The sequence below is a fragment of the Pezoporus occidentalis genome, unplaced genomic scaffold, assembly GCF_034315485.1.
Source record: "Pezoporus occidentalis ecotype Australia unplaced genomic scaffold, CSIRO_AGI_Poc_V1 ctg213, whole genome shotgun sequence".
Taxonomy (NCBI): domain Eukaryota; kingdom Metazoa; phylum Chordata; class Aves; order Psittaciformes; family Psittacidae; genus Pezoporus; species Pezoporus occidentalis.
In genome coordinates this window covers 2,074,066-2,100,442 of record NW_026913997.1, presented here as the reverse complement: position 1 = coordinate 2,100,442, position 26,377 = coordinate 2,074,066, and the positions used below count along the sequence as shown (strand labels likewise).

Below are 26,377 nucleotides of genomic sequence, written 5' to 3'. Positions count from 1 at the left end.
GTGGGTAAAGCAAAGGAGAGGAGTGAATGCTGACAATACAGAGAATAGCAATGATTATAATCCAGCCCTGAGAGAAGTCAAAATCAACAGTGGTTCTGAGACAAGGAGTCACAAAAGCACAAAATGTAATCAGTTCTAAGCAATGTTAAGTGTGATGGCTTTGTAATGGAAAATAACCACTGCTTGAAGGTAGTTGACATAGTTTCAGGTCCTTAGGACCTTAGTACAAAAGGTGTAAGAAAAGCAGAATAGAAAAACAGGACCTGGGGATGGGGAGTATCTGGGACTAGCAGATGTCCAGGGTGGGCACAGATAAGCTAACTGGTAAGTAAAAGTGCAGGATGATTGCTATGTCTGTAATGTTAATGAAGCTTGTTGGGAAAAATAAACGACCCTTAAAGACCACCACATTTTTGTATGCATGCCGGAAACTTTCTGGAAAATGATGTAATATGCCCAGTGACAATATAAGGATGGCCTGCATGGCAATACGGGGACACACGTTAGGAGGAGCTATCCCCCGTGTCTCCCGGCACCGCAATAAAGAATACCTGCTTGTCAACTTGAAACTCTGTTGGCGAGTTTGTTCCTGCAGTTTTCTCCGAATCAGTTCAGAGAGAACTAGTGGTATGGAGCAGGTCTGAGGTGGTCTGCCAGGAAGCAAAGAGCTATGCTGCGGTATTATGTGGTCACTGTGGTAATAATAATACAGCAGTGTCTAGAAAACTTTTGCCATTTCTGCTCTACTGTAACATTGATATATTGCTTATCACTAGTTTGTACAGTGTCTAGTTCTGATCCTCGGGATTTTCAAGTACCAGAAGAACAGAAAGAGTGGGTAACAATAGTTATGAATCTCAAACTAGATGCAGAAGTGGCAAAATGGTACTATTTGTGACCTGCTCTTCATTGAAGGTATTTTCAAAATTGCAGGTGAATTCTTGCAAGTTCGTGGGGTAACTCCAGAATTATTCCGGTGTAGCATGGAACACAATTTGATTTAGAAAGACATGTATGTTTCAAAATAAGAGGTCTCTTACATGGCATGACAAGAGAACTGGTGCTTGTTCTCATTCTACAAAGACAGATATATATATGTATCGGGGTGTGTAAGTATTACAGTTCTTTCTTGCAGGAAAGCTTTCAGTCAGTAAGTGGCTGAAGGAGTCACGTAGTTGCTTGGTACTTAGGAAAGCAGTATTAAGATATATTGATGGCCCATGGCTTATAGGTTCCAGGTTTATCTTTTGGAATCTGAAAGAAAATTTAAGGAAAACAACATCATTTTGCTAAGAAGAAAGAAAACTTACTGTAATTTACAAATGCATGGTCTTTGTCAGCCATTTAAATGTCACTGCACACACATCCCCACTTTATCATGTTATAAAAGGTTGTGAAATCCATCAGCTTGCCTCTAGTCAACAAGTGGCATTCTTGTAATTGAACAGGTAATAAAGTGCATATGTCCATAGCACAAGTGAGCTCACAGACTGAAGGGCTGAGATTAGAGGAACTGACATGAGGTTCCATTATGCAACATGGTTTAATGAGACTGCATTAGATCATGGAACCAATGATGTTTGCAAGGAGATCCTACACTTCTGAGGGCATTTCTGGAGACAGAACATCAGCTCCTAATGACTGGGTAACAACTTCACCTTTATTTAAACTCTAAGTTGTTACCAAGTGTTTGCACAACACCTAGCCCACAAAGGCTCTTGATCTCAGTTATGACTTTTATTAATATGAGAAGTTCTTTCACTGTTAAAGACTTCATCACTGGATATCCTGCACAGAAAGAAACAGAAGTGGATGGATGTGGGATTCACAATCCCAACCTCCAGGTAGATTGAGATCTGGGGGTCTCTAGCTGGCTGCCATGGGAAGACACAGGGGCCTGCAGGCTTGCCTGACCCAACTTGTGTCCCTTTTCTTAAAGAAATTTTCAGCTGAGGCTACAATGCAGTTGCTCAGGCTGAGGTCTGTGGGGCTCTTTAAGTTGAAAGTTTTAATTAATGGACCTTGTCATTTTGGTCTGGTGTTTCGAGTTTTCCAGGCTCCCAAAGGAAAAAGGTCAGGATATCTAAAATCCATTTTCCTCCTTAGGCCCCATTATTTCAGCATCTCCTGAACATCAGTTCATTCCACAAAACAAAGAAGAGAGAGCATGACCTAAAGTATGGAGGGCTCTCAGAAACCCAGCTGGAAATCAATTGTACAATGGGAAGAATCGTTGCTAGCCTCTGCTTTTTTATAAAATCAAGGATGTGTTCACCAAAGCAGCTCTAGGAATATTCAGATCATGACACAGAAAATGAGCTTATATGAAGTAACTGGGACCTAAACATTTGAGGCATTTACAATGAATATCTTAAATTTGCACCTCTAGATTCTGTTAAGCCACTGTCAGTGGTGATGCTTGCATAGAAATGTAAATCTAAAATGTTTTATTTGGGAGTGCTCTTGTGCACCCGGCCTGTATTCTAACCCCATGTTATGAGAAGACATAGATGCATATCAGCCTGTATTTCCATCTCCCTAGTTTTCAAGGAAGAAAAGAAGGAAACTGGGGTACATGCTTCAAAGTGGAATCAGTCTAGACCAGAGGCATAGGACAAACGATGGAGCACACCTACTCTGTGTCTAGACATCATCATAATTTCTAACAGAGATGCAAATAAAGTGACACTAAATATGAAGACTATAATCTGAAGTCTTTTCAAGGGCTTTTAGATTAAAGGAGATATGTAAATTGGGGACATTACCACTGAGGAAATAGCATAGGTTCCTTAGTTCTAGACTGTCAGTTCATGTTACTCTGTCAACATAGCTGAGCAAAGCTCTGCTAACTGTGGTATGTTGAAGAAAAGAGATTTTGCTCACTGATCAGTCTATGTGCACAGCTCATTCAGATTAAAGAGAATGGAGGAGCTAGCTCATGAAAGGAATGAAAATAACCTTACCATCTCAGTAAAGACATCAGCACAGGCCATGCGAGTTTGCTCAACAGTCAAGGGGCTGTTCAGTGTGAAGTCCAGGGGCAGTCCTCTTTCCTTCCGTGCAGCAGCCACTGCATCTCGTATTGCAAAGAACACTGAGCTGCCGAGGAAGAATCCAGCCTCTCCCATGCCCTGACAGAGGAGAGAGACAGCTGAAGAGACTGGCTTTAGAAATTGACAGTAGAGATTAGCACATCTCTGCTGTAGTTATCAAAATACACTGAATAGCGTCAGCTCTGTGTCTGGACATGTCCATCATATTTGGATTCAACAGCTTTCCTTGGATCTCTGACAACTTTCAAATCAGAAAACCATCAAGGACTAGGATTTGGCTGATGTAGATAGTTTTACAATTCACGATACAGCTACACTATCAAAGCTTCCTGCTGGGACTTCAGTGCTCATGTTATAAAGCCATGAAATAAACTCATGACTTCTCACATAAACTACCTTTTCTATATCCAATTGGAATTAATTCTGCATGATGAACCAGAGAAAGAAAGAAAGACACCCGTTTCCATTGCTGCCTTAGGCCCTCTTACATAGATAAAGTTTGTGCTGTCTAATTTTGATAAGAAATGTGCTCTTTGTCTCTATTTTCTTAACGTGAAAGAGTTTGTTTGCTCATTTACACCACCTAAGGCCATAAGAATATGGCATGGAATATCTTCTGGAAATTTCTGTTCCTTTGTGTACTGGTTTTGGCTGGGATAGAGTTAATTTTCTTCATAGTAACTCGTATTTGGGCTGTGTTTTGGATTTGTGCTGAAAACCGAGTTGATAATCCAGGGATGTTTTAGTTACTGCTGAGCAGTGCTTACACAGAGTCAAGGCCTTTTCTGCTCCTCACCCCACACCACCAAGGCCTTTTCTGCACCTCACCCCCACTGACCAAAGGGATATTCCACACCATATGACATCACGCTTAGCATATGAAGCTGGGGGAGGAAAAAAGAATAGGGGAGGGAATGTTTGGAGTGATGCTGTTTGTCTTCCCAAGTAACCATTACAGGTGATAGAACCCTGGTGTCCTCGAGATGGTTTGAATATCTGCCTGATGATGGGAAGTGGTGAATTAATTCAATTTCATACTTTGCTTTGCTTGCATGTGTGGCTTTTACTTCACCTATTAAACTGTCTTTATTTCAACCCATGAGTTTTCTCACGTTTGCCCTTTCAATTTTCTCCTCCATCCCACGGGGGGCAAACGAGCAAGTGGTGGTGTGGCTTAGCTGCCTGCTGGGGTTAAACCACAATACTCTGTCATACCTGCTTTAGATTCAAAGGTAAATGGGCAGTGGGCATTCCTGTCTTTTAGTAGCCTGAGGCCTACACTCCCCTTTAGTTCCCCTTCTATTCTGAGGTGGTTTTTTTTGCTTTTATTTTGAATCTATGAACAATGCTCAAACCCAGTACTGAGTGTTTCCTCAGAGGATGAAGCACCCTTAAAACAGAAAGAATGGTGCTCTGCCGTGCCTAATGGATGAAGTGGGCTCTATTCCCATACCTGTCACAGGTTTCCTGTGAGATTCTACAAAGTCACTTAATCTGTCTCATGACCTCTCTGCCTTTAAAAAAAGATCATAATATTGCCTTCTTTCATCCTTTCTCCTGTCTAGTCAGATTAAACTCTTCAAGATGGACTTTTTCACTTTTGATACATAGTACAACAGGTAGGTACAAAAAACTTTAATTTTTATTAGTTTCTAAGCACTACTGTAATACCAGTAAATCATAGGAAGAAAATCAGTCCAAAGCCTCAGAACATCAGTGTTTTACCATTTGAGTACAATTTGTTCCATAGCTGAAACTGGAATTATCTTTTTGGGGAAAAAAAAAATTACCATCCACTACAGTCACTTAACAGTTTCGCAGCAGAATCACCTGGTGTGCTTGCAAATGGTAAATTTGGTGTGTTTACCTTGGAAGAATAGATAGCAATGGAGTTGCATGAATTTGGCAGTAAATAGACATGGAACTGCTCAGGAATGTCACAGATGGCAGGAATCTTATATGTATCTGGGCCAAGAGTTAGCTGCTCTCCTTCTGGGGAAAAGTAGATTTCTTCTAATGTATAAAGACCAACTCCCTGAATGAAAGCCCCTTCAATCTGAGCAAAGAAAAAAAAAGGTAAACTTCTACATCTTATTCAGTCATTTTAAAACACAAAACCATATATACAATTAGACTTTTTAAGATTACACATGAACTGATATCTTTCCTTCCAAAAGTAAAAATAAGCCAACATAGACCAAAGTAAGACCAAGCTGTCCTCATCTGACTTACACAAATATTTCCATTGGCTCAAGTTCATTCTACTCTTCGTTATTCCTGGCTAAACTCACCATAGCTAGTACAGTTATCTCTGATTTGCTTTTGCAAAATTGCCAAAGAGAATTGAGTCAAATCCACAGGAATTCCAGTGTGGAGACATTCGCCCAGGGACTCTGACATAAATAGTCTGCTCAATCTGATACTTGCTTAAAAAGGATTTGCAGTTAACTAATGAAATTTATTCTAGAGAAAAACATCAGATACACAAATAAATGGTAAGTTGGATATGAAGAGGAAATAACAAACCAGCCTGAAGTAGGAAGGAACAACTGCTGAGTAAATAACTGGGCTATGACAGCGGTGATGTAAACACTGATGCAAGGTGAACACAGAATTGAACTGCTAAGAAAGAATGATTTGACAAATTTGGCAATTCTTGAATGTGCAAAATGAACATAATCTTTTAGGCAAAGGGCAAGTATATGAGGATGAGCCTGTAATAAAAAAAGGTTTTTAAATGTAGGTCATATTTTTAGAAGGATTTCCTTTGATTCTGCAAAGAAATGACAAATATTTTTTACTCTTGAGTTCACCACTGCTTTCTTATTTACAAATTATTAGTGAGTGACATCACTTTTGTCATTATTCAATTTGTCTGCAGATACAGATAGTTGAATCCATAATACAAATCTGTGGCTATATCAGACCTTTAAGGAAAGGTCTGTTACATCTCAATAACTTTTTCCATTACACAGCCAACACTGTCACAGTCAACAGTGCTCTGCAGCTGGTTAAGATTTAGCCCTCAGTCAGTAATTCTGGGGTAAATTTTTCAGCAAAAAGTCGTAAGGAGATTCAGGATGCTGATCCTGTAGGGCATTTCCAAAGTCTGTGGGATCTGCTTTTCTCTTCTCAGAAGACAAACAAAAAGTAGAAAACTTAACCTAGTATTATTTATATCTGCAAATAAAAGCAATTACTACTACATCTGTCAAGCCAGCATCCTTGAGTGTTAATGGATAATGTCTCGTAGGCTTTTGTGGCTATTAAGTTGACTGGTTACAGCAAACATTTAGGCAAAAAGAGAAATGTTCACTAACATCTAATATAAAGGAAAACTATGGAAGTTCATACCTGTCCTATATCTATAGCTGGATTTATGCTAAAACACGCATCCATGACAATGTCTGTTCTGATATTCTGTTAAACAAATAAAAGGTGCGTTACAGACTTATATTTAAAATACACAACAACAAAGGGATCATAAACAGTGTATATAGTCTCACCCATAAAAGATGTTATATCACAAATATTATAGATTTATTCTGAAATATGAAAGCTACTAGAAACAGGCTTGTGTTGGTGGAGAGTTCATCTTATCTAGATGCATTTCTGGTAGTTGTCTGAAACTTTGAATCTGCTGTGCACATCCTGGAAAGTAACAGGATGATCATGAATTCAAGAATGGCTTTGTTGCTTGTTCTCCTATAGAAACTTAATTGTTTGATGTTTAGCCACCTCCTATGCTTTGTTGTGAGTGTGGAAGCACAGTCACCTGAACAGAAGTTCCTTGTGTAGAGGAACGTACCATAGGAAATATAATGATGGTGGGAAATTCACCCAACTCTACTTCAAGTTCAGTATATTTTTTGACATTACCTTGTGGGCTCCTGTCAAACAGTCTATTTCTACTTCAGAACACGCAACTCCAAAGAGAAAATACGGAAACGCATGGCCTTTCTGTGTGTCCCAGTTCATGTTTGTTACATAACCTCTGGAGGAAGTAAGAACATCCCTCAGGATAGATGAATTTGATCAAGACAACCCCCACCCTCTATTCTTGTCCTCACTGTTGAGTCATGATATAAACTCTGTAAACTAACTATTCTCATAGGATCTCTGTAGTCAAAGACTAGCACCACTGCTAAATATTTGTGGCGTGGAATAATTTGGGAGGATAGGAGGATTGCAAACCGTGGTGGCCATGGAACAAAATTCCTTGCGGCCTCCTGTGTCCTACTGTAATTGACCTTTGAGAAGATCATGCATCAACTGTCAAAATAGCTAACCCAAGTACATAAAGTGCTTCTAAAATCAATATGGGTTGAAGAGAAGAATTTCTCTGACACTGCAGTCTCTGGTCCAGCTTTTTAATGGTTTGTGTGCTGCATTTGATATGGCCTTGAGAAGGTTGAATGGGGACAGTTTTATACTTCCTGCAACTTACTGACAAAGTAGCACCTGTGATGACGAGAAATTAAAACAAACTAATGGCTTTCCTTACTTGAAATAGCCAGTAGCTGAAAGACTGATGCTTTGTTTGTGAGCTTCACTGATCTGCAAAAGGAATACTCATTATTACAGAGAGAAAATTAAGAATTCTTTACTTCATATTTAAAGAAAAAACTTTAAAAACCCATTTGAAAGAAAAAAGAGCCTAAGTTAAAACTTTACATTCCCTTGTTCCCTGAACATATCTTTGAGAAGGGGGACATTGAAAAATCTCTAAAGTTGGCCAGATTTACCAGACACTGTGTTGCACCACTTGCTTGTACACTGTTTATCCTTTTCCTTCATGCGGTTCACTCATGCAGGGAGGCCCCTTCCTCTCTCCAGAGCAATGACAGCTTTCATTGTACACTCATGGTTTTATCATAATTTAATAGTAAGGACAGACATATTTACCCAGTCTTCCCATTTGCCATTAGGATTGTCTCTTCGTATAGGGTCCAGACGCTTCCAAAGGATTTGACAAGCATCCTAGGGAGGAAGAAGGTTGTGCACCATTGACCAACCCACAAACCCAAGTCTTTCTGCTGTATTCAAAGCACTACAGGCTCGCTCTTAGTGGTTAGTTTGTTAAATTCATTCTGAGGGCTGTAACTCTGTTCATTTACCTACAATTTCTGTACTCTGCAAACTGCCAGCTGGAAAGCAGCACTTAGTAAAGAGTGGCATTGGCATCTTCTCTAATGTAACTTAAGTATTCATATACCAGGCTACCACTGAAACCATCAACAAAAACGGATAAGGGACCTGACTTTCCTCCTATTTTGATTTGCTAGATAGAAAACCACTGGCCTGAATGATTTATTACAAAATAAATTAAAGCAGAACTGGTTCCAAATGATGTAAGAGGATAAGGGTGTTTCAGTCTAACTATTAAAAAAATACCTGAAACATACCTTATGCTACATTTCCCTTTAAATTGTGTGTAAATACAGAATAAAGTAAAGATCCATAAATTCATCTACTGGCAATCTAACCCCCCCCATCCCCATTTATAAATCTGATACAGTAAAGCAGAAAAGAATTTACCCTTTTTAACAGTGTTCCATAATTTGCCTTGTTTTAAACTGTGCATGTAAAATACATCATCAAGAGAGATTTTGCGATAAAAGAACTGCAAGCTGCTCAAAACCAAAACAAAATGATGAATCCTCAAAGGGACATTCAGTATTCAACAGAACAGCTGATTATGTGAAAAAATGGTAATAAGTCTAACCTGGACTGCTCTTGCATTGACTTCTGTTCCAACTGATGCTGCTGTGTATTTGCCATTAGGTACAGTTGTTGTGCTTGTTTCACAGAAGTGTATATATGACAATGGTATCTTCAGTTCACGACTGACAATCTGTAATAAAAGTAAATAAAAAGATAGCCAGTCCCACTTGAAGATGCAGTTTCAAGTCAGCAATTCATCATGCCATTCATCTCTTTCTATATACATGCACACACAGAAATGACCTAATTCAACAGTAATACTATGACTAGGACAAACACAAAAGTCTTCCTTAACAATTATCCTGTAAAATAAATATTTTATAAGTAATTCAGGTAATAGAACAGAAGATAAAACAATACCATGCAATACTATATATTTTGCCTCTAATTAATTGTTCTCTCTGATCAGGTTTTGTCTACATATGCAAAACTTAATAAAAATCAAAAAAACAATCACTCTTGCTTATGGAGTTTCAAATCTTATCTGTATGTTTTATTTTCAATTTCATTTGAAACAGCTTTGCTAGCTTGTGTTCCCACTTTATCATTTTTTTTACAGTGTTCTGATATTCAGATGTTCATTCAGCTCATTTTGAAGGATTGACCTAATTTTATCTCCAGAATAACCTATTTGGCACACAGTTTTATTTATCACTATACCAGAAATGCATGAAAATTAACTGATGCTATTATTGGTGTTGGACACTCTACAAAGTTAAATTTTCATCACTTTAACTCCCTCTGCAAACAAACATTGGGTCATTAGCTATCCTGATATCAGTGATGTTACCACAGAGATGTTAATCTTTCCAGGTCTTTGAAGATCACTTTGTTTATAACTTGTATTTTTCCTAAGTTTTGTCTTTATCAGTAACTCAGAAGCAACAACCCAATATTAAACTTAGCTTTATTATGTCTATAGAATTTGCCTATTGAACTTCTTAGCGCCCTTCATCCTTTTGGTTCAGTTATCTTTATGTTTTATTTACCCTCAGATGCAAACTAACTCACCTGTAACATCTTAGTGTGAATTCCTTGTCCCAGTTCAATTCCACCATGAGTGACTAGCACAGACCCATCTATATAGATATGGACGAGAGCTCCAGCCTAAAGAAAAGCCACAAAAACTTGGTAATTTTCTTGCTTCACTGAACAAAGATGCATAGCAAAAAGAACAACGCAAAGATAGATTGAATCAACAAGAATCAGTATATTGTTAAAAGGGAGTGGAAATTCTCCAGCAGTCCAACAATAACAAATTTTACTGCTCTAAGACAGGATAGACTCTAAGTGAGATAGTAGCTATTCAATGGAGCTCTCCAGCAATCACAGTAATTAGTCTAAATAATAGAAAAGCATATTTTTCTGCTTGGGAAATTGGGTGAATTAAGAACATGCTGGCTCCAATTGTAATGTGTGTGTAGCCGTACATACTATTCCCTCATCCACAACAAAAAGGAGGACAGAGCAGAATCTGAACCTTGAATCAAAGGCATTTTGTCAGATGGCAAGGCATCTTTTACTGTGAACACCTATAGAACTTTTATTTTAGAACAAACAATACCAGAGTTGTACTTCTGTGTTTCTGAAACTGAGGGATTAGTCCTAGTCCTTTTTGTTTGCATGTATTCATATGGAGTAATAATAAACTGGTGTTCATAGTGTGCAATTTTGATGGAGCAATGACACAGCTGCTCATGCATTCTCTCTTACAGGCTGTCAAGGGAATGATTTAGAACCTAATACACTTTTTGTTCGTATTTTGGCACAGCCTTGCACCAATAAATAGCTATCTTAAACACAGGAAATGCAAGAAGCAAATGGGAATGGAAATAATGAACTTTCATTCATGGTAAAATCACCAACAAGTAACTTTCCAATGGAGGGTGATGAAAGAAATCATCCTGTACAAGGCATCCACTACTATAAAGGAGCAAGTGGATATGAAAGAAAACCAGAAATTCTGTAGGGACATTTCACTGCAGAATGCAATCAGCTACCAGCACTCAGAAAGCAAACAGTAGAGCCTGACAGGTGTTGTGAAATACAGTGCCCCCGGGACATCTTTTTATTTGTTATTAATTCTACATTGAGAAATAATGGTCATGCAACCCTCTGTGGTGACAACTTGTGATGTTTGCAATTAGCTAACATTTACTGATGCCAGTTAGAGTCTTAGCTGACAGAGACAAGATTAGACAATAAATCTGTCCTCTAAGATTTAGATCTAGATTTTCTGGAAACTCAGTGCAATACCTGAGCTTTATTTTTAAGGTTTTGATGAAATGTAACTATCGTTTATGCCTTTTCCTGACCTTTTGTATCAGATGAATTGATTCCTAGATTCAATGTTTTTTACCATGAGAACACTGCTGTATGAAATATATTAATCTTTCTCTGAGCTGTTAATCTACAAACTTGAACAGAAACAATCAAGAAATGGATAAAAAACTGACATACAAACCATGCATTGTTTGTTCATTTAACGTTTGTTCATTTAATCTAAAACTTATTTGAAAGAATTTTTGGTTCAAAGTATGAATTAAAAAAAAAAATTAGAACTGGAAGGTTTTCACAGAAACATCACCATCCTGAACCATGAAAACTTCCAGTTGTAGAGCTTAACCTATCATATATATATATGGTACTGTCTGATCTATGGGAGTGATAATTTTTCTTAGTATGGATGAGATTATGGAGGATTCCAAGTACCACATTTTTACAGTGAATTACTTAGCTTTTATCTGAGCGAAGACAGCATGATGGCAATCAAAATTTCACATTTTTGTGAGGTGAATACTCATAAAATCATAGAATGGTTTGGGTTGGAAGGGACCTTCAGTGCAAGGAAGATCATCCGGTTCAGCCAAAGGAAGATCATTCAGAGCACCCGCTCCTGCCATGGCCAGGGACATCTTTCACTAAGTCAGGTTGCTGGAAGTCCTGTCTAATGCTGAGTAAGCATTTATAAAGATATCAGCCAGAGAGAGTGGTACTCTTTCTGAAACAAAGTATACTTCAGTAGATGATATTTTACGCTAGTCCAGCATGCTGGAATCCTTTCCTCTTTCCTTCCAGTAGAGATTATGCTTCCTCTATTTTTTGAAAGAAAAGTAGGGACCTTGGATCGTAAAAGCACTGTTACAAAGGGGTTACCTGATGAAAATAAGTTTCATTAAATCCAACAGAAAACTTCATGGGAATGATGGCAATCCCTTTCTTTCTCCAGTAATTTTTTGTGTTAAATTCTTCCACCATTGCTTTTCGGTTGTAGTAGTCAGACTTGTCCAAACATTCTTCCCAACATTTCCACAGATTCTTTGCATTAAACTCTTCTTTGAAGGATGTTAGGTTAACTCCTTTGTACATGTTTATTTCCCTAACCTAAACAGCAATCAAATTTACACAGTGCTGAAAAGAAATATGGCCGTATAATATATTGATGTATTATATATATAATGATACGTCATATAATGATATAATGTAATAATATAACGAATACTTAGCTATATTAAACATAATGCCATATCCCTTTCTCTAAGGAAATCCCTGCTCACTTGGCCTGATATTTTTGCTAGCATCAAATGCCTGTGAACTTAAATGGTGACAGTGGAATTGTTCACAAGGACTACTCAATGCAAAGAAGGTTGGTAAACTGAAATTGTAAATAAGACTAGTGAAAGCAGAAGTTAAAGCTAAAAAACTCTTTGTCTTTTGGAGATATGTCTGAAATCTTTCCTGAGGTATAGTAAAGGAGAGTAAGTAAATGGGAAAGATAAGATTCAAAGAAATAGGGAAAAGACATCATGGGTGTCTTCCTAGGAAAGTAAAATTATTTATAAACTGTTGTTTTGAATATAGAAGAGGTTGGCACATGCAAAAGGGAAGAGCTTACACTGGACTAAACAGCGTGTAAGGAAAGGATAACTCTTGAAGATTGGAAAGGATAACTCTTGAAGACTGGAAAGGAAAGGACAGCAATTCAAACTGTTGGGGCACTGTCTGCAAAGGCTGGGGAGAAATCAAAGTGCCAGCCTGGTACCTGGGATGGCACGAGCCAGCTAACTAAACTGTTGATAGATGGATGGATAGAAAAAATGGAAAGTCCAGTTCTGAGAGGCTGAGATGCAGGTAACAGCTGAACATACACAAAGTGACCTAAAACTTGTCACATTGTACACAAGATTATACTGTTTTGACTGAAGCTGATCCTACTAATAGCAGTCATCAAACATTTTGCAATAGATTGTGGACCTGTTCACTCTTATCTCTATTATATCGAGTAGTATTCCATGGATGCATAGGTGCTGCATAAAGTACTATTCAGCCCAAGCAAAGTTGGTGGATCTGGTTCTACAAGAGCTGGCTTAAGCATAAGGAGCTTCCACTAGTCTCGGTACTAGAATTCTCTGTTATCCCATTTTTTATTTGGCAGTCTCAGTTCTTTTACCTTCTCATGTGGTAGGCCAGTTTGGGTTGCCACAGCCACAATACATGTCTCCATAAACAGACCTGCTTGGGGAAACCCAAATCCACGAAAGGCAGTGTTGGAAGGCAAATTAGTCTTGCAGGCATGGCCCCTGACTCGGAGATTTGGGATATTATATGCATTGTCCACTTTCAACACAATGTATTCAATCACCTGCAATAAGAGGTTATAGTTGTTCAAATGGCTTAATTTCCTCTAAGAAGAGTGTGAAACTTGTGAAAGACACTCAAGACACCAAAGAGAAATAATTACTTCAATGAAGAGTAGAACTATACTTGGAAGGCCTGTTGTTCTACTGTTTTTTACACCAATTTAAGTAAAGAAACTGTGTTTGAATCTGAGAAACTGAATTTAACTTAAATGAATTACAACAGGGTGAAACTGAGGGAAAAATCAGACCTTCAGTTTTGGAGAAGTGAAGAAGTAACCTTATGACAATAGGCTCCATAATAAAACTTACTGTCTCTCTATCTTCATTGAACTTTTAAATCTGATTTTTCTATGTCCAATACCACCTAACAGGAAATACTGTACCCCCTTAATAATATTCTGTAATCAACCTCTGGGCCACAGATGCATTTTTACTTTAGGAAGATGGGAGTTGTACTTAACAAGAATAGACATGTTCTTAATAAAAAGATACTGTGGCAAAGAGCTGTTATTTTCTTTTTGTGACCTGTTCAGTCAGTGAAAGTGGCATCAATGAAGAAGGACTTACCAATTCAGACTCATCTGTTGTACAGCCACCATTTATATAGCACTGAAAATCGGCAGCTATGATTCTACCATCATTCATGAATCCAACCTGTAATATATCAACTGATGCATTAGGGGTCATTTCTCTCTTGTATTTCAAATTTCTCTTTATAAACAGGCTAGCTGGTTAACAAATACCACCTGAGGTTCAGACTACAGAACACAGTGGCATTTTTTCCAGTGAACTAGAAAAATTACCAGCATGGATTTCTGTCTATAGGATGATATCAGTTTGGATCTGAATATGCAAACCAAGAGTAAAATACATATAAACTCACAAATCATCAGAATAACTCAGCTACCCACAAAGCTATTCTACATAGACATTGTCTGTGCTCAGAATCTGAAAAGCTTGTTTACCACTGTTTTCTGTATGAACAGAGACCAGAAAGAGGATGACGGTATCACTGAAGAAAATATTAATTATTATTATGTTTATTCTACTTTCTGGAATATCCCATTTGTAATCATCTTTCATCCTGATGATTTCATCACCTAGACAACATAAGAACATGAACCAATGGTGCATATATTTTGCAGATTACATGTTCAGAAATAACTACCAAATTTGATTGAATTCTAGTTCTGGTTCCTTCCTCTTAATTTTTTTTTTTTTTTTTAATGTAATGTATGGGTTTGTACTTTTAGTAGTTTATGTAATAATATTTAAAGGAGAACAATCATAGAAAACTGTAAAATAACTGGAGACCAACTTGTTAAATTATGTAAACTGATGCAGCTCCATTAGGATTAAGGATAAGGAAAATAAGAAATAATGAATATTATTGCTGGCTAAATCCTGCATACATGGGTAGGAGAAAAGATGGGATTGATGGGGAGAGTGTTTTTTGCTTAATGTAGTTAAGCAATTCATCCAGGTTTTTGCAGTTATTGCATTTAATTAAAGGAAAGGTTAGGGTTGGGGTTACAGAAACAGTCATCAGCCAAACTCTACAGCTCATGCAAGAGCTATTGGAACTGGAAAACCAATTCCTCACCTTCTTTACCCAAACCATATTGAACTCTAAACCCTGTCCTGGAGGGTTTTAGTGTTGTTAAATCATACACCAACACTAAAGAGAAGATTTTTGCCCCTGCTACTAGCAGCTGCCAAGCTGAATTCAGTGCTGGCATTGTTTACCCAGTTATCTTTAATGTAAGGATTCAGAAGGCAAAAGGAAGAGTTTTGCTACTAGCTGAATCTTGCATTGCCTTGCAGGGCTGGCTTCATATCTGAGAAGTGGCTTGTATTCAATTCTGATTTACATGGGATAGGGCTGATGTTAGCAGCATTTTCAAGAAAAGGGATGGGTGTTCATGGTTTTTCTGGATATTGCCTGGGTTGTAGGAATATGGTGATAGCTGTTGGTTTGATTTGTAGCATTTGTCAGGGTGCTCTTAGGACTAGGGCAAGGCTGGTGCTCAGCTAGGATTTCAGACGAGGAGGAATTTGGTTTCTTACTGCATCTTGTTAGTCAATGAAATTATGCTGATTTGCGCAGAATAAACTATTACCCAGTAGTTGAGCAAAATATCTTCTCTCACTCACTTTATATTTTCCAAAGAAAGGGTGCCGTCCACCAGTGATCAACATATCCATATTTCTTCCAAGGGCAAAACGAACTGGACGCCCGGTCCTAAAGTGGACATAAAAAAAATCCAGCTTTCTTACATCCTATGCATGCAGATTGCAAATAACATTACACGCACATGGCCAAACACCTAGTGGTGGCAATAAATCAGTCCATTCTGTGTTTTAGTTTCTTATTAAACTTGTTAAACTTATTAAACTTTCACCATGCCTGAGTTTAGGCTGTTTCAGCAGATTTTTAATTTCGTTTTGATTTTCCCCTCAAAAACAAAGTAGAAAAAATGACCTTTTCAGCAGTTTCTCTTTAGCTTCTCAACAGGGAGATGCAAGTTCTGTGAAGCACGCACAGGACATGTCAAGTAAGTCAGAGTAAAGGAGAGCTGTGGCACACAGGGCTCATGCAAGCACACCTATGTATTAGGGTAAAAAAAACCCTTTCACTGAATATCTAGAGTGAAATTCAAGCCACTGTGCTTGGGAAAAGCTTGATTGTTTGGGATTTGTACAGCTCAGCCCTGAGAGAAACTTCCTCCTTGCCTTTTTTTTCTGGCTCTCAGATACTAAGTGAATATTTTTTCCAAAAGCCCAGAGAACTTTCAAGCCTCTACCCAAGATTTACTGCCGAAGAGATGAAAAAAGATAATGTCATCAAGATAACCCCCAGGTAGGGTTCAGGACCGAAGTTCCTTTTTCATTCAGTCTTGTCATCTTTTATTTGTTTTAGTTAAATCATTCTTATGATGAAACCAACTTACTTGTTGGCTGCCACTGCTGCAACTACAGCAAAGAGTGAAGGTTTAGTAATCTTCCCACCGAATGCTCCACCAACACGTTTCACATGGCACATAATTTTATTGGACTGAAGGTTTAAAGCTGAAGCCACTAATTCCTGCAAAAATGAATATCCAGGATTTTACTGAGAATTGTTACCTCCCAAAGTATATTAAAAATGCCTATTCTCTATGGCTAACCATATACTTAAAGCTAACAGGTTTGAGAATCCTGGGCAGAAAACTAGAGTTGCTGTAGAAAGAAACAAACAAACAAAAGATTTCAAATAGATAAATATGCTGGTGAAAGCACAATCTGGTCTTTACAGAATAGTGAAAATGTAAAAATAGGTCCATAAACTAATTTGATTATCTAATGACAGATATGATAATCTCTAGAATTGCAGGTTTCATATGTAGCTGGAGAGAAAGCATCCACTAAAATATCAAGCTGAATGGAACAGAGTGAAACACGAAGGAATTAACATATATTCTTTGAAGCTATTATTTTCTACAGGCCTACAATCCAATTCTGATGTTAGCTAGGACCTATTAACCTTTTTTTTTTCCTTAACTTCATATGATTTGTATGTTGTTATTATTTACTTATTAATTTATTATTATTATTTACATGTAATTATAACCCCATCATCATCAATGTAACTACTCATATGAGCAATGCAACTTGTCTGAGTACTCTTTCTAAAGCTGAAGACACTCACTGCTGCCAAAATGTGATTGACCAGGATTGCACTGAAGGTTCTCACTGATTTTAGGAGGATTTGGCCAATATGTCTAAGAAATTATTAGTCTTTTCAACGAGAAAACTACAGCCATATTACCTATCCAAGATACCCTTTGTTCATCCCATAGTAATACTGCTCATTTGTGTCTGCACTGCATTGGATAATACAGATAGCACAAGACCTGCTTGTGCAGAAAGCTAGTTCCACCTAGTTTCATCATTAGTAGTTAGGCCATTTATTTTCATAAAAACATCAAAATCAAGTAATCTAAATTGGGAAGATCGTAAGACCTGGCCATATAATTGAGCTTTAAGGTTATTTAGGAAGGTAAGAAACAAGTATAATTAATACTTTGCTTTACCTGTACACCTGTTACGTGCTGACTTGACACATACACGTCCATTTCTTTATCCTCCACCCTTGGAATAACAAGCACACTATTTGTTTCCAGGTAAAAATGTTCCTGTCCTCCTGTGTGCAATTCACCTGTTATGTATATAATTATAGGAAAATGTAAGCTTGGTTTCAAATGAGCTGCAAGGAAATCTGTATTTGCCCATATACATATATGTATATATGGCACGGGAAAAAACTGCCACAGAAAATAGAAAATAGAGAAAAATAGTTGAGCTTTTTTTGTAATTTGTTTTGCTTTATTCTGTGTTCTGCATGTTTGTTTGTTTTAATTTATTTATATCTTAGGTTTAAACCTAAGGATTAGGTGACTGAATATTTTCCTCTTATTAAACAGAAAAATAATAAATAAAGAGGAGAATATTCAATCACCTAATGCCTGTATAGCTTTCCCTCCCCCCCACCCCCAAGAAGATCAGTATCAATTTAATATTTTGTGCTTTTTAATTCTTTAGGAGGTTACATCTCTTCTACTGTAATAGGATTATAATGTCTTCTGAATCATGCTGTGAGGGAAAATACAGCTTTCCTCTTCCTTTCTTACCTTCTTTCTATCAGTATGCCCTTCTCTTACTACATTTTTTCTACCTATTTCTACGCAACACTTTACTTTTGTACCATTTTCCTTAAAGAGAGGAAAATCTGTCAGCACAGTGTAAAAGCTAATTCTGTAAATTCTCTGTGTAACCTTAACTTTATGCCATCCTTTGGTCTGACAATATTTCCTTAGCAGTTATTTCTGAAACACATGTTCATGGAGAAGTAGCAGGAATCAGAACTAAAGCCACTAGAGGGTGACATGACATATGATGGGAACAGTTGGAGAAAGTCCAAAGGAGAGCAGAGGAGACTGACAGAACTGAAGGGCCTCAGCTCATTAAAGTGAAGGAAGGCATGAATCTTCAAATCAATCCAGCAAACAGGAAAAGTACAGCCTGTGCTTCGTACTCACAGTAAAGAGAACAAGAAGCACAGTACTACTTTCATTGAAGCAAACTGTTAGCAATGAGGACAGTCCTTCTACTGATAGGATTCGTGAAGCACCGGAAAAAATTGACTGGGGAAATGCAGAGTCTCCATGCTCAAAGGTCTCCAAGAACTGAGATAAATCTGATGGTTCTTTCAAACTAGACAGAATTGATGTTGGAAAAAGACAAAGGGGCAGGAGGGTCTGCTACATTCCCTTCTGTGATCATGGAGGCATTAATTAATGTGTAGTTAGTGTTCAGTGAAGAAAAAAACTCAGCTGCAGAAATTTAGGGAATGATAATAGCAGAAAGTAGGTGTGATAATACATGTCATGTGAGGACAATTGGAAAAGGACATGAACAGGACACATGAGTTGTCTAAGCATTTATAAGGTGCTCACTAACAAATCTCAGAACCGCATTCAACTGTTAGAAAGAGAATTAGGAGAAATATTAAAACTGGCCAAGGCAATGTTAAGAGAAACATATCTTGGTATCATATACTTTAATTTTAGTAAGTTTTTTACACTGTCCCACAGACTACTCTTATAAACAAATCTAGAAGTACAGTCCAAATAAGATCAGGGATACCACTGGTTGAAAACTGCACTCAGAAAGGAGTTTGCAGGATTGGCTGTCAAGCTGCAAAGAAGATGCACATAGAATCATAGAAGAGTCATTCCTGGCACTAATATTACCCCATGGTTGCTTTAATAACTGTTAATTAAACTACAAATAATATCAGACTGAAAGGGATGCAAGCCCTTTAAAGCACAGATTGAAATTTGAAAGTGGTTTTTCTACACTGGAAAATAGCCTGAAGTCAATGCCATGAAGTTCACTGTGGGTTAAGTGCCAGTAGTTTAGATAGCACTACTGAACAAGATCTAAAGCAGGGATTACAGAGCAGCACAATTTGACTGTATATCCAGTCGATCACACCACCACAACCCTAATCTTATTCTGTGTTACTAATGTTATATGGAATTTCTGAGAGGTGCCACTTGGCATTGGTGAAACCTAATCTGAAGTATTACCATTGTGAAGTCAGATATAGTGAAGTTACAGATAATGGAGAACTGAGCAGTGACAATGATAAAGGTTAGCAGATGTGATCTGTGGGGAAAATATAAGGACTATGTGAGGACTCTGTTTAGGGTGAACCTTTACAGTTTGCAGGAAGAGAGACTCAGACTACTTATTAGGAAAAATGCATTATAAGGCCAGTTAAATTCTAGAACTAACTACAATAGGAGCTTCTGGAATATTCTTCATTGATACTTCTTAAATATGGGTCTGGTACTTATGCAGAGAGTATACTCTGGGACAAATGGATCACATTTGCTATTTGAAGATGGTAAAATTGTTGACTGTAGGAGTTTACTCTGGGATTATCCCTAAATCAAGCAGTCAGATTAAAACGGGATAAATTAAATTAGCCAACACCCATAAACAAAGCCTTATTTAACTATAATGTTTAGTCAATGTGGCTAGCAGTTGTTAGTAAACTTCCTTTAAATGTGAACATTTTATGTCCATTCCCAATGAATAGGAAAAAAATCAACCACAAAGGGGTTTTTTTTTGTTTTGTTTTTTTCCAGTGGCCAGCTGGAAATAGATTCTGGACTAGCATAACTCTCCTCCCCTTGCCTGATGCACTACATATATGAACTACCTTCTATGATTCCATCAGCAGACTTGAATCCTTTCTCAATATCTCCTTTTTCTATTTTCCTTTCTTCAGTAATGTATGAATTATGTTTTATTGCATCCTGCAGCAATAAAAAAAACATCCACAAACAGAATGTTAATTGTAAATCAGAAAGTCATATGATTTTTATATAGCATAATCTCTCATATGATCCTTTTTTGGATAGACAAGCAGTTGTGACTAGAAAGACCAGGAGAGTCATTCCACCATCAGAGAGCTTCTGTTTATTTAATTTTTTGTAATTCATATAATTCTCTTCTTCCCCCAGATTAGAAATACTACATGCCTGTTAATGGAATTCAGAGCTGTTGAAAATATTTCAGAATCAGACTGCTGGCTACTCAAAACCTGCCAGACTTGAAAATTTTCAGAACTTGGGCGCAGGATGTGTGATTCTAGAACTTCTGCAAATATAAGATCTCAAATTTAGTTCTATACTCACCTATTCCTGCTGGGAATTTGGCTCCTGGAGGCATGGAATTGCTTGCTTAAAACTTTTTGAATATTCTTTAGCAATTTTGTCCTAGATCTAAAAAGACCGGTCTCCGATATACTGGATGAGTAAGAACCTAGTAAGATATTTTTTGTGTTTCCAAAATCAAAACTTTGGATTCAATTTATAAACTTTTTGCACTTCAGAACCAATAAAGTCATATCTCATACCAAAGTAGAAGGAAAAAAAGAAAATTCCAAAGGATGGCAAAGCTCTGTGTAAGGAGGCAAACAACTAGTGAGGTAACTTAAGACCTTTATCAGACATGGAAAAGGAGACAGATTGTTACCTCAATGGTCAGAACTGGCTCCAGATCTTCATACACTATCTTCACTTTCTCAGCCCCACACTTCGCCTGAGTCAGTGACTCTGCAACCACAGCACAGATTATCTGACCAACACAAATCACCTGCAACACACCAATGTATTACCCATGTTAAAATACACAGAGTGGTTAAGTTCCAGTACAGAGAGTGTTTTGTGGAAATAGATTTTGCTCAAATGCCACTTTTGTATTCTGTTTCTCTAAGAATACTATCCCCGTACAGACTTGCCTTCATTAGATGAGACGTCTAAGAGCATCTTTCATCTGCTGCAACATTTTTAGCACTAGAAATCCTGGTGGCATTAGTAGCCACGAACATTTCCTCCGTGCTCATCCTTGGCCAGATACTGTGCCAAGTAACATCCTGTCTGGCACTGACTGCTTTTCCTTGCCTATACTCAGAAATTTAAGAAACCCATACAAGAAGGCCTAGAGATGTAAGAGCAATGCTTTAGGAATTATGCCTGTCCCACTGCAAATACCCTGCAACAGTGTCACTTGTGATGGATACAGCCTGAGGCCTGGGACATTCTGTATAGTCACACTGGCTGCATAGATCCTGTAAATTTCTTAGCTCTGCTGATGCTCAAAAAAAAAGAAACAGTATTGTCTCCCATTGCTATGTTTTAGTGTTTAACCTGGAAATTAATTTCATATTGATTCTAGCTGGGCAACTCTTACTTTATTTGTTTCATCTTTGAAATAATCTCAAATGCCATGGCTATTTCATACTTTCTCATAATCCATTACAATAACTTGTTTATCAGCCCTTAGGGAGTCATGGCTGCCTTATTTCAATCCCAAGTTATTTAAGGGAGTTTTCCTTTCTCTCTCATTGGGGAACAGTAATTCTGTTCAGCCCTGTCTGGCTGGCATTGCATTAATAGCTCTTGCACTTCATTTCATTTCATTGCAATAGGATGATACCTGCAAACTCACTTTCCTTTTTTTGTAAATAACTAAAGCAAAAGGTCTAGACACTCCTCCAGAAGCAAGAAATACCTTATCTTCTGCATATGCTAGCTCATCCTTGCCATTTTCCCCCGGAATATCTCTTGCTGTCACAACATCAACCACTCCTGGCACCTGAAGGGCTTCTGATGCATCAATTGATCTGGAAAGTAGAACATGCAAATAAATTAGTGCAGTACATGGTGCAATTATCTCTAGTAAAAGTAATCCAGTGAACTTCAGGAGATAAACATAATCCACTTGGTATTCTCACCACAGACCTCTACATAGAGAAAAAAGTGTAAAAGTCTTGATTAGCATGTTGAGAAAAAATAAATGGAAGGCATCTGTGTATGCATGGCATAGAACAGCTCTTCAAATTCTAGCTCCAGTACATACAAAATCTAAGAATATATTTTCTTTCTACATTTTTTTTGTACTAAAAGGAATGAATGCATTAATATGGACTCTTCTGTCCACATCTAACACTATTTAAAGCTTGCAGTAAAGAAATCCTTACCTCATTTATAATACATAAGTCATAATACTGTCATATCAGACAATAAGAATAGAAAGCACTTGTTAACATATTTACATGCTTATAGTTTTTTCTTACTTACATAATCTTTGCATGGGCTTTAATACTGGTGACCACAGCCAGTGAAAGTTCTCCATCCACTGGACGAATGTCATCAATGTAAACTGCTTCACCAGTGGCATGCTTAATACCGGACTGGTGCATGATGGGACGGCCCACAGGATCTTGTGGAGACTGTCCTGGGTCAACATCCTGCATAATAAGAACATATTATCTGCAAGCCAGAACAGCAATTACAGAAAGCTTTACTCAAACATCTTCTGAGCATATTTTGTGATCATAAAATCCATGTGGAAATCATCTAGAATTCGTGACAATATTTGTGGGACGCATTAGAAAGGGACAAAGAGGTCTGAGAAATATACTGCATTAGATACCATCCACATCTCTAGTAATGGCCATCTCTTCTGCAGAAATATTGCACCAAATAAATGGGGGGGGGGGGGGGGGACTGAGAAAAACAATGGTAAAAGGGACAAAATTACTAGTTCATGCAGTGGAACCACAGCAGACAAAGGTGAACTAAAATCTTCTGGATCTTACAGCTAGTCTGTCTGCTGGGTCCATACTACTTCTGATAGCATTCTTGTGCAAGCCACACTTTTACAGACCTCAGCATCACCACCGCTTCAAACAACCATATTTCACATTGTTTACTTTGGAGAAAACATACCTGAATTCAGAATTATATTCAGTGATCACTCTAATTCCTTCTTGCCCATCTCCCTTAAGAGACAGGTAAATTAATATTCTGGCCAGCACTGACAAGACTAAAAAAATGGTTTAATCCATGTGTTTGCTAGTTAAATTCAAAGACAGCCTGGAATTGAACGCATTTCAGACACACTTAATGATAACACAGCTTTGGACCTCTCTGTTGTTGAATTGCTGATACTCTGTTTCAAGTTAATGTGAACTGTTATCAGGGATCCTGAAAATCTTCCAACATTTATGTTTTGCTTGAGCTTTTACTGAATTTCTTACAGGAAAACAAACAAATTTTGTCTGACACATAAAAGTTTTTCTTGGAAAACTGATAAGAAAAAATTGATCTTAAAAATTTTTCAATTTTGCAACAAAAAAAAAAACAGTTGAAAATTCTTGATGAAAATTAATAAATTTTTTTTTTTTTTTTTTAAATAAAAATCTACTGAGAAAAGTTTTTCACAACCACCTTTCATACTGTGGCTTTTCAAATAAATCTTTAAGGCTGGAACAGTCACAGAGATGCTGCAGTAGGTTATTCCATTTGTACTGAGGCCCATTGGACAGTTAAACTAAATTCTCCTGAGCTCTTGCATAGCCAGAAGCTGTGCTTGTGTCAGGACAGCCTCATACTGCAGAACACCTTGAGAACAATGAGTGCACCTGTACCCTGAAAGACAGGAAATCTATAAAAATATTAAAGATTCCTCACAGGGTCAACTGTTCCAGCAGCTTCACATTACAATTAGTAGAGGTTTTGGAGTGAAAAGATAGAAGGGCAAAATACTCATTAAAACAGATGATCTGTGGCAGTTCTAGCTACAAACACACCTCACCTGATAGATCTGGACACCCTGGGGAGCACCACTTTGTAGTAATCCCAAAGCACTCATCCTCTCCTGTGAGAGTTCAGCATACCTGAAGGGATACTGAAAGAAAGGTCAAAGCAGCGTTGGCAGCCCCTTATTTCTAAAATGTAAGTTTTCCCTTCACATATTTTGAAGTAAAGCCTAGCACATTTACTCTTCCCTCTCACACCCCTTAATCTTCAAAAAAGCAGGGTCTTCCTGCAGCATGTATGCTGATGTGGGTATGCAATTTTTGTCCAATCCTTACCATCTGATATAAATCATGTAACACTTTCAGGTAAAATCTGAAAAGGAAGCTGACAAGCAGAGTTCTTCTGTATTCCACTTTTCCACCCTGAGCTGATGGAGGGAGGAAAATTTCCTCCAGCACCAGTCTGCAAGCTTCGTTCAGCATCTGATCATTCCATTGTCTGGTAGAAAAACAGACTAACATGAGCACACACTTCTTCAAAATTAACAGGAATTTAGAGCTATTGTAAAGTATGTGGGAAGTTGTAAATGGATTAGCAGAAGTTATATCAAGAAATAACCTATTGTTAGGGAGGACAGGTCAAATACAGATTGTGTCTATGGGTTCCACCTGGCAGAATTTCCACTGCAGAATCAAACAGAGCCCATGCATCACACCATGGCTCCTGCACTTTGCTTAAATGCATTACAATATCCAATACCTTCCTATGAGCTTCTTGCAGGACTTTCTTGCACTGATCGTGGTTGAGCCAATGCCTCCATACAAAATACTCAGATCTGCAATGGTATCTGTGCCTGGATTGAAGAGGACTCTCATTCCAGAATTCACTATGGAAAAAGCATTTTTCTGACTTTCAGCCTGCCTGAAGGCTGAAATAAAGTCATCCTAATGGGGAAAATAAAGAAAAATTCAATCAATGGCAGAAACTGACTGAAAGAAAACAAACCTACTATTCCTTATATTCTGATTTTTAGCATTGTCCAAATAAAGCAACATTTTAAAGAACGCTTGCTACAGTTACTGGTTCAGGTAAACTTTTTGTTTGTCTTGAAGTATTAAGCTAATCATAGATAGACATACTAAGAGGGGACGTTATTTGAGGTTATCTACGTGTAAGAAAACATGCCAAATTTTTAATTCTATCAGTGGTTTAATGACTTCAGAGTGCTGGAATAGCAGTCCTGGTATAAACCACTTCATATATGGCTGATATGTTCTCTGAAATTTCAGCTTAGAAAATTGTGGCTTCTTCTCCAGGACATGGAGGCCCCACTGTGCTAAGGAACCTTATTTTGTGAAGATTTTACACTCAAGAGATTTTACATTTTATGCTACGGTAATGACATTTACTGAGGGAGGCACTAGAAGCAGCTGGGTTTTCTACTGTCAGAAATGTTTTGTTCTGGGGACAAATTCACATATTTTAAAAGAAAAAATAATAGCAATTTCTTTCATGATCAGACATGAAAGAGAAAGGCTACAGAAGAACTGTAGCCCCAGAAAGAAACTTCAGATTGAGACTGCCACAAAACTTTTAAAGTAGGGGTTAGCAGGTAAGATCTGTTACTATGAGTATGTGATATTCTCATGACAAGTGTAAAACCCAGGATTACATGTTTTACAGTGGGTCTTGTCAGAGATGGAAAATCCTTTCAATGGGATTTAGATTGCTTCACTGAAGCAATGTTCACAACAAGCTACCCAAAAGGAAAAGCCAGCAGCTGACAGGAGCAAGAGGGAAAACTGACAGCCAGGGCTCCATCTGCACTTTCTGTTGACAAGTCTTGCAAAAAAAGTGTGCATGTGCCTTTTCATTGTGTCAGCAGTTAATCAAAAAGGTGATTCAGGACAAAAGTGAGTGGCAGAAGCAGCCTCTTCCCAAAACAGTGTTAATTTCCTCTGGTGAGGCTGCTTAATCTCATATGTTATTCCATGAGATGGCTGACAGACAATCTTCCGGCTCTTCTGAGTTTGCTAGCAGTGCTGTTTTCTTCTGTTCATTTTGTTGTCTCCACCTCTGCTGTTCTTCGATGCAACTCTCTCTCTCTGAAAGGTAAGACTCTGAAATACCCTCTGTGATAGCCTTTGTTCTGTGGCACAACTTGTCACTGGACAAAGCAGGTTGGGATTTCTTTCTTTTACTTCGTGGAGGGAACTAGCCCATTCCTCCTTAATTTTCTCTTCCAGGCTGTTTGTCTCTCAAATCACCACTAAGGCTCAAAGTTTCTGGGCAGCAGAAGTAC

General features: G+C 37.8%; 1 protein-coding gene across 6 annotated transcripts in view; it reads right to left on the bottom strand.

The window, feature by feature from the left end:
- Window positions 1-615: 615 nt before the first annotated feature.
- LOC134164203 (aldehyde oxidase 2-like) overlaps window positions 616-26,377 on the bottom strand; it is a 46,338-nt gene continuing 20,576 nt past the window's right edge. For 4 of the 6 annotated variants that reach the window (XM_062619720.1, XM_062619719.1, XM_062619717.1 and 1 more), the window contains 22 exons: window positions 24,835-25,019; window positions 24,411-24,573; window positions 24,131-24,223; window positions 22,612-22,781; window positions 22,043-22,154; window positions 21,005-21,124; window positions 20,187-20,283; window positions 17,491-17,615; window positions 16,369-16,502; window positions 15,572-15,659; window positions 13,985-14,071; window positions 13,228-13,419; window positions 11,934-12,161; window positions 9,789-9,884; window positions 8,779-8,907; window positions 7,959-8,033; window positions 7,558-7,610; window positions 6,933-7,047; window positions 6,408-6,473; window positions 4,921-5,109; window positions 2,964-3,131; window positions 616-1,254 (listed from right to left, as the gene is read on the bottom strand). In XM_062619720.1, coding sequence (XP_062475704.1) covers window positions 1,201-1,254; window positions 2,964-3,131; window positions 4,921-5,109; window positions 6,408-6,473; window positions 6,933-7,047; window positions 7,558-7,610; window positions 7,959-8,033; window positions 8,779-8,907; window positions 9,789-9,884; window positions 11,934-12,161; window positions 13,228-13,419; window positions 13,985-14,071; window positions 15,572-15,659; window positions 16,369-16,502; window positions 17,491-17,615; window positions 20,187-20,283; window positions 21,005-21,124; window positions 22,043-22,154; window positions 22,612-22,781; window positions 24,131-24,223; window positions 24,411-24,573; window positions 24,835-25,019 — 2,739 coding nt within the window. In that variant the 3' untranslated portion in view covers window positions 616-1,200. Of the gene's footprint in view, window positions 1,255-2,963; window positions 3,132-4,920; window positions 5,110-6,407; window positions 6,474-6,932; window positions 7,048-7,557; window positions 7,611-7,958; window positions 8,034-8,778; window positions 8,908-9,788; window positions 9,885-11,933; window positions 12,162-13,227; window positions 13,420-13,984; window positions 14,072-15,571; window positions 15,660-16,368; window positions 16,503-17,490; window positions 17,616-20,186; window positions 20,284-21,004; window positions 21,125-22,042; window positions 22,155-22,611; window positions 22,782-24,130; window positions 24,224-24,410; window positions 24,574-24,834; window positions 25,020-26,377 lie in introns of those variants that run through there. The other 2 variants (XM_062619716.1, XR_009965046.1) reach the window with 2 other exon arrangements.